Here is a 13,102-nt window from a genome sequence, read left to right on the forward strand (position 1 = left end):
TTAGTTTCTTTTTCAAAATCCATTTACAACCTATTGGTTTGGGCCAGGAGACAAGTCTACAAAATCTCATGTCCTGTTAGACTCTAGAGAATCCATTTCATGGTTTATAGCTTCTTGTCATAAATTTGCATCCAATGATGACAAAAGCTTCTTGAAGATCTGCAGAATCATATTCTAAAGCAACTATGACTCTATTACTTCTTTGAGATTTTGTTTCGCCTTGTTTATTGCTTTCAGTGTTCCTCGTCATAGGAACGTGACTTGGCTCGCTGCCCCACTATTTCTCGATTTGAAAGGGAATCTATTTTCATAGAAGTCGACATCATTTGACTCTATGATCATTTTCACATTTAAGTCATATAACCTATATGCTTTGATGTTTATTGCAAACCCAATGAATATACATTCATAGGCTCTATTGGCGAGTTTAACTCGTTTAGGATTGAAGATTATGTCATAAGCCAAACAACCTCAAGTTCGAAAATAAGACAAGATCAATTGTCTTTCTTCAAAATCTCACAAAGAAATGTTTTGTTTTTAGATTTAGGAACTCTATGTAAAACATAGCAAACAATCAATATAATTTTCCTCCACCAATGAGATGCAGCACCAGAGTTAAGCATACTAGCAACAACTAGTTTAGTAAAAATTCTATTCTTTCTTTCAACTTTACCATTCATTTGATATAAATATGGTGCAACTGTTTCATATATAATTCTATGCAATTTATAAAACACATTAAATAAACTAGAATCATACTTGGCTCCTCTATCACTATGAAACGTCTTAAAATTGTTATTTTTGAATTTCCAAAAACTGTTTCAAAATAAATTTATGTCACCAAAGATATTACTAGATTGAGTTGCAGACTAGATCGCTCTCTTTAAGACGTTTTGCGGCACTGTCTAAATTGTGCAAGACAAACTACCAACCACAAAGTTCACAGGATAAAACAGCTCACACACCAACCACGAAGTCCTCAAAAGAAAACAACTCACTATAAAATATCAGAGGGACAAAAAGAAATGGGAGGAGTAGCTTGAAAATGCATCAAGCAGAAGAGAAAGAAAGTTAGAAAATGACACTCTATATAGTGATGGAAGCTAATCCACATATGTTAACTATCCAATGTGGAACTTCAACAATTTTTAAAATCACACATTAACATACTCTATATTCCAACAAGAAGCCATCATAGGTAGATAGAACATAAAGAGTTTCAAAGCTATTGTTATATTGTGAGACAGTGTCACTTTTATAAGTTCACAAAATCCTTGGATTTCTTCTTCAACCAATAGAGAATGGTGATTTAAGAGAATCATTTAGTCTAAAATCACTCTTCCATGTAATTTTTTTCCTATCGTTTTCTCTAAATAAGTAGCTTTCTCAAATATTTAATTGTCTTCTTTCGTATGTTTGTAATTTTATCAGTGTGACGCTTTTTTACTTTTTCTGTCTTAGTGCAATATTTTTTGATATTTCGATCTTAGTATAGTATTTATTTGGTTCAAATTGACATAGTAGCTATGATACATTACAAATTTCAATATGACTTTGATGTCATCAACACTACATGTTCAAAAAGATAAATATTCTAAACACTTAAATTTTATTATATTTGTAAACATATGAATATCTTCTACTAAATTGTTGTTTTATACTGTTAACTTGGATAATGCATTTGTTCGCAATTCACCCTTTTTAGTTTTTACGACTTTAAATTTGTATAATTTCAATGTATTTTATCGATTTGAATGAATGAATGAATATGTCATTTTTTTTACTAAAAAAATAATAATTTCACAAGAATGCCTGCATTTTTATGCTTGAATATTTGAAGGGCAAAAATGTTTGTTTTCTTTTTTAGTTACGAAACAGAGGTACAAACACCTCTGGCATCAAGAAGTAACAACAAATCAAGCAAACGAAAATCAAAATTCAAATAGGTACAAACACCTCTAACATCATGAAGTAACAACACATCAAGCAAAGAGAAAACAAAATCCAAAGAGGTATAAACACATCTAATATCATGGGGTAACAATAAATCAAACAAAGAAAAAACAGAACCTACAATGACTCCAATCAAGGGGGTAAAGTGTTCCTTCCTTATTAACAAGAAAATCGCATATTTGTTGGCTTTACAATAAATGAGGACGATGGTGAACCTCCAATCTCACAGCTAGAGAAGGGAAATAATCTCATCAAGAAAAGGTTGAACGAAACGAATATTGGTTCTTCTAGAATTCACCATATCAACCACCACTTTAGAATCCAGCTTCAAAATTACCCAAGCAAGTGATGCATCTTAAGCAAGTTTAATACCCAAACAGAAAACAAAGTTCTGAGCAAAAATGTTGTTAGAAGCTACTAAAAAACCAGATACTAAAAAATAATCAAGGATAGTAAAACAAACAAAATTGTGGATGGAATTGTCAAAAAAAAAAAAAAAACAACGAAACATCGGTTTATGGAATGTCACAGTAATTTGTTTTCCAAAAGTACATGTAAATAACGAGAGGAGGTGGAGTATCACACTGAAATTTTGATAGCATCCATGTACCAAAATAAGCGCGTTACTCATTCATTCTGTAGAAGCTGCTTTTTGTCACGATTGTATATACTGAAGTCACCGAAGTCCCTTCTTCCACTGGCAAAATACTTTCCAAAATCAAATCCTTGAAGAAAGGACATAATTCAGTTGCTATGCATAGTAGTATTATAATTATTTTTTCTTTTTCTGAAAGGTTAACTTAGAAATATGTTTACCAATTTCAACTACAATGTCAAGTAATATCTATCAATTACTTTAGAGACTGGCCAGTGAATAACTACCGGATATTATTTATATGAACTATATTTGCAATCTTATGTATGAACCTAATGTTAGTATAATCTTCTGCAATAATAATGATTTGAATGTGACTTTATCGTTCCAGTCTTTTAATTGTTAAAAAATGTATATTGCATATTCATATACTTGTTACCTACAGAAATATGCCTTATAAAAAAGATAAATAAATGATATGAAATAGTTGCTTATTAAGCAAAGTTAATTTTTTTGACATAATTAGGCAAAGTTAATGATGCAAGGATGGCCATTTGTAGTAGAAACTAGAAAATTATTTTATAGCATACCTGTGTTTTACATCCCATCCAGCAGGAAGAAAACGTGGTTTTAAAGCATCCACAAATACTTGTCTCCATCTTTGACAGAACTCTCGAATGCCATCTTCACCATACTCCTTCAGTAAATGATCTACAACTTGTTTCCCATGTGGACCATGTCCCAAGAGTGATAGTTTCGAATTATGTTTTGCTTGTGTTGAATCTTCATCATAATCTGTAGTTGTAACTAGGATGGTGTTTCCATTTGAAGTAGCTCCATCAACTGCAAGATCAGAAGCCAAAGACGGTTTTCCAAAACTATCTTCTCTATTATCTCCAGTTGTTTCTGCATTTGCATAGGAACCATCAAGAGTATCAAAATTCAAAGGGTCCCCATTACTCATTCTACTAGGTGCAGAATCAGCATGATTCTCCCTTTTTGGCATTGCAGCAGCATTTTCCATGGAATGTTTAAATGATATCCCTCTCTTCTTCTCAAATTTTCTTCTCTCATGAGGACTCATGCCAACTTGCAAAGCTCTTTCTAGATCTTCCTCAGATATCTCCCTTCCTCCATAATATCTCTTTACAGTCTATATAAAAAAAAATTAACTTAATAAATAGAAGATCCTGCAGTTGGTGAAGATTTTTTTTCAATAACAATAATGAACAATGACTATCACTATAGAAGTGCAATTTAGAATCCATATTTTAATATTTAAAATTTAATTAATGCATCCAATCGATCTTCAAAAGGTTATAGTTAACAAATATTCCACTTAGCTATATAACCACAATATCCATTCAAACTATAAAGTTGACTATTCACTATTATCACCTGGAGCTCTACAATAGCTGTGTCATAGCAACCAATAACAGACAGATATAAGATCTAACCTCAGTCAGTTCTTCACGGCGATCAAGAGGCATTCTTGGCCCGTGACGTAGAAGAGCCATAGCAGCTGTTCGTAATTGTAACGGAGATACACCTCCCTCATCATTCGGATTTTCAGTCTCTTGCCCCGGGTGGATTACCTTACGAACATAAAGAGGAATCACAAATTCAGAAGCTAGTTTTCTCTTGTACTTCTCTGCAGCAACATGGGCAACTTCATGGCAATCCACACAAAGTAGGACAATATCATGAGAGCGGTGGCTTTTCAGATGCTCAGGGAAATGTATTCTGTAACATGATGGGATGATTCGATATCGTAAGTAGTGACTTCCTTCACCACATCCAACACATATATTTTTCTTACTCTGGATATAAAAATCATTGCCTTCATCCTCTGGGCGACCTTTGGGTTCAAAAAGAAGCATTATAGCTGGGGGTTCCTCTTCAATAAGTTTTGCAAGATCCCGACTAATGTACCTGGAGATTTGAACATTTATCATGTAGAAGCAACACCTTTTGGTTATTTTATAAATGGAACAAAAGCAAGCGAAAGTGAACAAACCATTCAAGCTTCTTTCGATCACAATAACAAAGCAGCCTCCCGTCATTAGCAAATATCCGGCAATTGTGATAAACAGGAGATTTGCATGAGAATTTTTTAACGAACAAATTTCGAGAAGCCTTACGGGAATGTTGTTTAGGATTTTTTAGGCTTGAGTGTTTATAAGATAAAGCAGGTCTCGGATTAATGTTAACCAACAAAGCATAATTAAATATGTTAAGTTTACAACTTCCATTTTGACCTAGACACTTCTGAAGAATCACTGAATAAATATCACCATGGTTAACCAATTCATTTGCAAGTAGATGATGGATATCACTCAGGTGACTGTCCACGACAGCAGATGGGGAAGGGATGCGAGAGCTCAGACCTATTTCTGCATTCATATCAATCTGAACTATGGTGTTGAATATTTCAGCGTGACTTGCAAGAGGCCGACTTGCCAAAGCAACAATTGCCTGGTCTGGCAGTACATATTTTAAGCTCTCATCATGAATACGAGCCTGAAAGGTTGAACATGCCACAGAATAATCAGCTCATGAAACTAAAAATATAATTTTCTGACATCGAATAGAATATGATCAACACCACACAAAATTTCTAAGCCAAGAAACAGAATCTTAATTTACGAATTTAGTTCATTATCAAAAATTTTGTATATTAATTCGAAGATAAATTATGTCAGAACTCAAACAAAATTTAAGATAAATATGAGAAATATTATTGATAATTGTTGTGTATTATTCTGACAAAGAGGGGCTCCTTTTATAGGAGAAAGTACAATTACTTCTTAAATTTAGAAGTGATATAAAGAAATAAAATAAAACGGAAAGAAGAGGAATAGTTCTAATAATGACAAGATATTTCAACAAAAAAATATTACTATTACTATCAACTTGAGGGATTATCACCAATTAGTTACTGAGCGAATGTCAAATAATTTCAATTGGAATAAATTTCAAGATATCAAAGCAATCTTCAATATACTTGATTACCTTTTTTCCTTTTATTTATTTCAGACCAGTATTACGCCAAGGTTTTATTTCCCAAATGTTTATTTTTTTGTGTAAACCACCAGCAAATATGTTACGTTAGTTTCAATACGCATGTTAAGATCTATTTATTGAATATGAACATGGAGAGTAAATTCCAGTTCCATCTCATATTTTGCAAACTAACATGTTAAAGTGATCTTAAACTCAGACGTGGAAAAAGACATAGTTTTAGTAACAAAACTGTTCTTTAATGGTAGCTAAACTTAAGGAGCCTTTATACATAACTGACCATCAAATCTCTCCATGTGCACAGCTGCCTGACGGTATACAGAAACTGTAATAAGAGCCTTGCGTTAGAACAATATATCCAGCTAGACAACTCAAACTACTTCAAATCCATACTAAAGAAGAAAACCTGGGTTTCATTGGAAACTGAAGGAAAACCTTGATTGCTCTGATGACGTGAAAATAACGATAATGCAGCAGATTCTCCAGGCGAAGCTTCAATCTCCTTTGTGAAAAGTTGTAAGCAAATCATGTTTGAACGTCGACTAGCCTCGAGAACAAAATGGAATTTGTCATCGGAACAAGAGTTTTCTGACAGAATAATAAATTCAGAATTTTGATCCAACATATTAACAAAGAAGAATCCTAATGAGTTGTTATAAAAGCTCATTGCTTCAGTTAGTTCATCAAAGTTATCCTGTCAAAACAACAAAGTGCTTAGGAATAAACAGTAATTATGGGTTGCAGATGTTGCACATTCATGTATGAAAAAATCCGCTTATTTCCATTGCCAATTTTTTTTGGGGCATGGGGAAGATATAAAGGAGGAGAAAGAATGCTTGACACGGTAGATATTCAAAGTTTCACTCTACTTAAGAAAATGCTTAATATTTATTAGAGAAATGTCTAGTTTCTATTTTTTGCTCTCTTTCATCACAATATCAGTCAAGAAGGAATACCATTGTCTAGCTGTTTGAGTTCAAGGAGCAGACACTTGGCAATATACAATAGATAGTGTGCATCTGTCCGTGCATAAAGTACCATTTCTGCTGAGAGAGGGCGTTGTCTCCAGTCTTCACGCTACAATCAAGCATATAAAAGACACATCAAATATAGTCATTAAGTGAAAAGATATTACAAACCCAGAATAAACATTGTCTTCATTGTTTTTGTTGTTCTTATTATTATATCTAGCATTTCCCTCTTCAGTTCAATAAATAGTATAATATGATCGTTCAAGTATAGTCTCTTTTTTTAATACTTCTAACGTTTGCCTCTATCAGTTCAATAAACTTAAGTCAACTGCTAGGGATGGAATTCCTTTACAAGTTAAAATTGGCAAGTCCGTGTACATAAGAGAAATATGATTTAGGTTTATTTGAATAAACATATGAAACAATAATTAAAAAAAAACTTACAAAAACTTTGTAAAAGTGAGTTTATAAATTTTCACATTCTAGATACGGCATTTAAGAAGTCTATCATTCTTTGGGGAAAACATAGGATGCTAGTGCTTAATAATTGATTTTTAGGCACAAATGGATTCTAGGTTGAAAATTTCTATTTATTACATGAATAAATGAATAGCTTAGGCATTACATTTTTCTTAATCTATCCATATTACATAGTAATTATTAAATGCTTAAGAGCTACCACTAAAACATTGTTGATGACAACCAATGAATTCTTTCAATGCAGGAAATGAAGCATGATCGGGTCAAACCTGTAATAATTTATTTGTTATCACACCACAGTAAGTTTCTAGCAAATAAGCAAGTGATTTCTGTGGTTTTGATAGCACCTCACATGCCTGAAGAACATGAACACAGATAAAAAAGAAGTTGTAAGTCAATGATAAAAGGAAGAGTCCTCCACTCATTATCATGTATGAGGATAAATTTAGTATGGTACAACGTAAATGGCATCTGTTACAGGCAACATGATAGCAAATGAATAGCTTACCTTTGAAGTATCAAATAGATTAACAATGTATATATGGAAATCCCGCTGTAGCCAGAGAACATCATTGTCAGCCCCATGGAACACCTATCCACAAATTTTCATTGAAAAGAAAACTGAAGCAAAAAAACTTGGATAACAAAAAATAGACTAATAAATAATTAAAATATCTATGATAAATGTTATGCTTTAATTTAATCCCAAATATGTGGTGTAGTCTAGATATATATAAAAAAAACTGAAATATTCTAACTTTAAAAAAAAACATGAATTATTCTAACTTTATATATCATAAAAGAAATTAGGCTTAAAAGGAGCAACTTATTGAAATTGGAACCATCACCCCCCTCCCCTTCCCTGTCCCAAGAGAAACATGACACTGATAACTTACATACTTTACAAATTGAAGGGTTAGCAAAAACTGGGCGAAGAATTTCCATCGAATCATGCAGGGCAATAGTGTCAATCAAATAGTCTTCCTGTTGTGTAGAAATCTGTTTGACAACATAAAAAAGACATGTATATCATCAATAAGTTTATCAAAAATTCAGTTATTGGCATAATGCAAACATAGAAATTTAGGGGATAGCGTGAAATTACCTGAACTAATGCTGTAAAGCCTAGAAAAGAGTGTAAGCTATGTTGTTCTGTGTCCACAGCAAAGACCCTTTCCTTGCTCAATACATTGACCAGTTCCTTTAACTGCATCTCAGTTTCAACCCAAACATATGAATCTTTCAATTCTAATTTCTCAGCACTAAGTTCAATTTCAGGTTGATCATTCCTTAACAATGCCGTAATCTCTGCCTCAAATGGATGCAAATTTGAACCATTCTCTGTAAAAAGAAACACTAGACTCAGCTTGATCATTACAGTTTACAATCTTGCATACATAACTCAATGTAGTTGATCATGAAGAATCCAAAAGAAATATAAACAATTCATTTCTAGTTCTAATTTTCAATAGTCGATACCAATTGTCAACTAAATCTCGTCACCTAAAATTTAAAACCTATGAAGCACAGATACCGACACGAGATTGACATGTGGACACGAATAATAATCTAAGAAGATGAATTAATTCAGTGTAATTGAGGTGTTGCGGACACCGGATTAATTTAATCAGAGGTGTCGGTCCTACAAAGTTTAAAACTCAATCAATATAGCTATATCAAATTTTCGAGAAAAAATCGTGAAATTCCCCGTCTTTTCATTGATAACTAAGCTAAAATGAATTAAACTACTTCATTTTTCATTTCCCTAACCTTAAGCAAAAATGTCAACAATAAAAAGGTCTTCAAATAATCGGAAGCAAACGAAAACACGAAAACAAGAACTACGACATTACTTCAACTTAGATTCATGATTAAACACGTAAATTTTCAGCGATTCATTTTCCTTCGAGTTCGGAAAATAAAGCGTATCATTACTACCGGAGGCGTTGCAGCTCAAATGCTTAAACGGCGCATAGGAATTATCCGCTAATACTCGCTTAAACGTCCATTGTGGCTTCGGTTCGGAATGTGAGTAGCACGAACTCGAAGGAGACTCTTGCTGCTTCCGCCTACGGCGTACGGTGAAGAAGATGGAGATTAAGGCAGCTCCTATAGTGGCGATCGTGAATGCCACGCGCGTCTTTTGTTCTTTGTTCATTTTCTTCTTCGCTGGTTTGAGGAGTTGAGTGAGTTTGGATTTTGTGTGCAGAGGGAACGGTGGAGGCGGTGGTTGCTACCGTTAATAGTGGCGACGTAATAATTTAAGCTGGTGCTTTGTTGGGCTTACGTGGCAATTTCATGAAAAATCCCTGGTACCTCCTTACTTTGACCTATACCCCATAAATTTTTCAAAATGTCAAAATTACCCTCAATTTTTTTTTACTATTTTACAAAGTTTAGAGCAAACCCTTTTTCACCATTTCATCATTTTCAGAGTCGGAGAAAAGCTTTCCGGTAGGTGCAAGTTTTTCATAACTTCCGGCAAACTTTTTTGAAGATTTCTGGTATATAGCATGTTTCCGGAAAAAAAATAAAATTAAGTTTTCGGTACAGAAGATTAATACCATAAAACTTTAAACAAAGATTTCAGGTACAGAAAAGAAAAAATGTGTACCGGAAAACTACATTCACAAGTTCTCTGATACAGAAGCTGGTTCCGAAAAACTTATTTTACAAGTTTTCCGGTACACACCTATTTTTTTAAAAAAAAATTTAAGTTTTTTGAATTTTATTAATTTTTTAAAATGTTAACAGATATGGATAAACCGCTACTATTATTGAATAAACACATGCGTCGATACTACAAATATTTTTGACACAGATCAGATATGAATAATTATAATTAATATTAATATTGTAAAAACATATTATCGTGATTAATTATAATTTATTTTATTTCAGATATTTCATACAAGAGACGCTGTTGTGAATTAGGCTAAAGAAATTGGTTTAAAAAATAAAGTTATTGTTATCAGAAGATCAGATATAGAGATAGGAGAGAAAAAGAAAGAAAAATAAATTAATATTAGGTTGTGACTTAGGAGGGAAATACAAGTGTGCTGCTAGTTCAACAAAAAGTGTGATTGTCCTTTCAAGCTTAGATAAAACCATTAAAAGGTGGTTCATGATGGACAATTAAAGTAATTTGTGGAGTTCACAACCATGAATTACCTGATACTTTGGAGGGGCATGCATTTGTTGGATGCTTAGATGAAGAAGAAAAAAAGCATGTTCATGACTTAACAAAATATAATGTTGCATCGAGACACATATTACTCTCATTGCAAGACCGAGATAAAAACAATGTTACTAAGATCTCACAAATATATAAACAGAGGAGTATGATTCAATTGCACGTGAGAGGTAATATAACAGATATGCAACATTTATTCAAGTTAATTGAAGATGCAAAATATGTGTGTTGGAATAGAAAGCGTGAAGACTCTGATGTTATGAGAGATATTTTTTGGACGCATCCAGATTCAGTGAAGTTGTTGAATTTGTTTCCGATTGTTTTGATTATGGACAATACCTACAAAACCAATAAATATAGAATACCATTACTTGAAATTATTGGTATGATATCAATATAGAAGACATTTGTAGTTGGATTTGCTTATTTGGAATGTGAGCAGGAAGAAAACTTTTGTTGGGAATTAGAGAGGTTGAGAGATCTGTTTGTTACACAAAACAAATTTCCTCAAGTAATTGTGACAAACAGAGATCTTGCGTTAATGAATGCAGTTGGTATTGTATTTTCACATGATGTTAATTTGTTTTGTCGATTTAATATCGACAAAAATGTTGGAGCAAAATGCAAGCAATATGTCTTAAAGGATAGAAAAGAGTCGGTATTGAATATGTGGAAAGACATTATGTATTGCAGTGATGAAAAAGAGTATATGATGCGCTTGCACATGTTTGAGCAATCATGTGTCGATAATAAAGTGTTTGTTGATTATGTGAAAGAAACTTGGTTGTAATGTCATGCATTTGGGGAACACAACGACTAACAGGTATGTAATGTGACTCTAAAACTTTGATTTTGTAATTTTATTATATATTGTTGAATTGCTCAATGGTGACAATTTATATGTAATGATATGGTTGAGTAAGCTCACTGGAAATTGAAGTTACTGTTGGAAAACAACATGGGTGATATGTGTAAATATTGGGAGACTATGAACAACATGATAAGGTTGCAACATAAAAAAATCAGGGCCTCGTTTTAGAAAAGTTTCTATGATGAAGAGCATGAACACGAAAATTCATTTTATCATAGATTGAATGTATTTGTATCAAGAGAAGCTCAAAAACGTATTGTTGAAGAATACGAGAAAGCTGAGTGGGTAAGTACTAACAAATATGTATGTGGTGAACCAATTCCTCTAGATTATGTGCATATTCAATGGAAAAAAGTAAGTATGGAATGTGAACTCACCCAAGACACAGAAAATGGATCAGAGTTAGATATGTCTATTGAGATGAATGTCTTATGGAAACGCTTTCGACCACTTGATGTTATAGGAAAACGAGTGTTGAAGAGTAATGTGCGTGAACTTTCTTTTCCAACTACAAGTTCAATGTGTCCACCTGAAAAAGTCAAAATCAAAGGACGAGCGAAGAAGAGTAAGGGTAAGAAGCCAGATGAATATGATGTATATCGAGACCTTTTTTTATTTTGAGCATCTTAATGCAATATATTGTGAAGATCTTGGTTCCCAACCATCTCAGTCAAAGAAACAACCCTCTTAGTCATCCCAATCAAAGAAACAACCCTCTCAATCATCTCAATCTTCAAAGCATTTGTTCTGGAGACAATTTCCTGATGCTATTCAGCCATACATTGATAACATATTTGACGTGGCAGCGGATGGAAATTGTGGTTTTCGTGCTATTGCATTATTACTTGGACACGGTGAAGAATATTGGTCTTTGGTCCGCAATAGTTTGGACCAGGAGATTGCTTCTCATGTAACTCCATATGATAGATTGTTCCCAAGACGCATTAGAGAAGTAAGAGATTCATTGAAGATATCTGGCTTAGGTCTTCAACCCATGGATAAATGGTTGTCCATACCTGATATCAGTTATGTGATAGCGACAACATATAATATTATTTTTGTCACGTTTGGCCAGATATTTCACTACAGTGCTGTATAATCGGAGGTGACCAGTATAAAACATGATATCATCAAAGAGAATGACACCCCTATGATTCTCCCATGGTCTCCATATAACATCTGCATGTTTCAATGCGTCAATGGTACGTCTGTATTCATTGACCTTGTGTTTTCCTTGTTTGTAGCACCATATATTCATTCGGACAAAACATTCCACGTCAGCACTCTGGTAACCTCTATTACAAATATTTGAAAAATATTTGTAAATCCAACACTGTTGCAAATAAAAATAAATATATTTGTAAATCCAACACTGTTGCAAATAAAAATAAATATATTAATGATAATTAACATAATATTTAATAATTAAAATTAAATAAATAAATGACATTTGTAGCAGTGTCATATATCCACCAAGTTGTTTGGTGTCATAACAACAAACATCTAAGAGGTAGTCATAAAAGACTACGAGTGCAGCAGTATCCCATGCGTATTTATCTGTACCGTCTAAACGTTTGAATAAAGGAAGGTATTTCGTATCAACTAGAGTATGACTCTAATCGGCAAAAATAGTACTCCCTACTAAATTCAACAGATACGCCATAGCAGCACAATCAAATCTCTCTACTGCACAATATCTTCCGAAGACCTCTTTCAACCAATCCAATCTATAGTGCGCGTCTCTAGTCTTTTTGGTTTTCTCCCAGATCTCTTCTGTGATCACTCCTAATAAAGTCATGGCAAGATTACATGTCATTACTCTATCTACATCGGGTGGACTATAGAACTCACCCCTAATAGGCAATTCCAGAAGATTGACAATATCAGCCAAAGTAATTGCCATTTCACCAAATTACATGTGAAATGACGATGTCTCAGAATGTCATCTTCCCACAAACGCAGAAATCAGGTTGTTGTCGATCATCTTCAAACTACCCTGTTGTAATGGGTTCAATCGT

At 33.3% G+C, this 13,102-nt stretch overlaps 1 protein-coding gene across 3 annotated transcripts; it reads right to left on the reverse strand.

Moving 5' to 3' along the window:
• Positions 1–1,987: 1,987 nt before the first annotated feature.
• LOC101503493 (protein RRP6-like 3) lies at positions 1,988–9,307 on the reverse strand. 3 transcript variants are annotated; one of them, XM_004515038.4, is made up of 12 exons: positions 8,959–9,307; positions 8,126–8,361; positions 7,921–8,019; positions 7,529–7,612; positions 7,290–7,376; positions 6,526–6,646; positions 5,976–6,157; positions 5,850–5,894; positions 4,566–5,068; positions 4,006–4,480; positions 3,139–3,701; positions 1,988–2,650 (listed from the first exon to the last, which is right to left on the reverse strand). In XM_004515038.4, exons 1-12 carry the CDS (start codon positions 9,176–9,178, stop codon positions 2,581–2,583), a joined length of 2,685 nt encoding a protein of 894 aa, XP_004515095.1. In that variant the 5' UTR covers positions 9,179–9,307; the 3' UTR covers positions 1,988–2,580. The 3 variants fall into 3 exon arrangements, with proteins under 3 accessions (XP_004515095.1, XP_012575641.1, XP_012575642.1); XM_012720187.3 differs by having other exon boundaries at positions 1,988–2,678; XM_012720188.3 differs by lacking the exon at positions 8,959–9,307 and having other exon boundaries at positions 7,917–8,019; positions 8,126–8,265.
• Positions 9,308–13,102: the final 3,795 nt, after the last annotated feature.

Source organism: Cicer arietinum, chromosome 6, assembly GCF_000331145.2.
Source record: "Cicer arietinum cultivar CDC Frontier isolate Library 1 chromosome 6, Cicar.CDCFrontier_v2.0, whole genome shotgun sequence".
Lineage (NCBI taxonomy): Eukaryota > Viridiplantae > Streptophyta > Magnoliopsida > Fabales > Fabaceae > Cicer > Cicer arietinum.

Bases quoted from the DNA above. Each gene is read 5' to 3' on its own strand.
- LOC101503493 (XM_004515038.4), bottom strand. From the start codon at position 9,178: ATGAACAAAGAACAAAAGACGCGCGTGGCATTCACGATCGCCACTATA. The intron at 7,613-7,920 runs GTATGTAAGTTA...ATTTGTGGATAG, and splicing joins CTAACCCTTCAATTTGTAAA to GTGTTCCATGGGGCTGACAA. The intron at 6,647-7,289 runs GTTTGACCCGAT...GCTTGATTGTAG, and splicing joins TAACAAATAAATTATTACAG to CGTGAAGACTGGAGACAACG.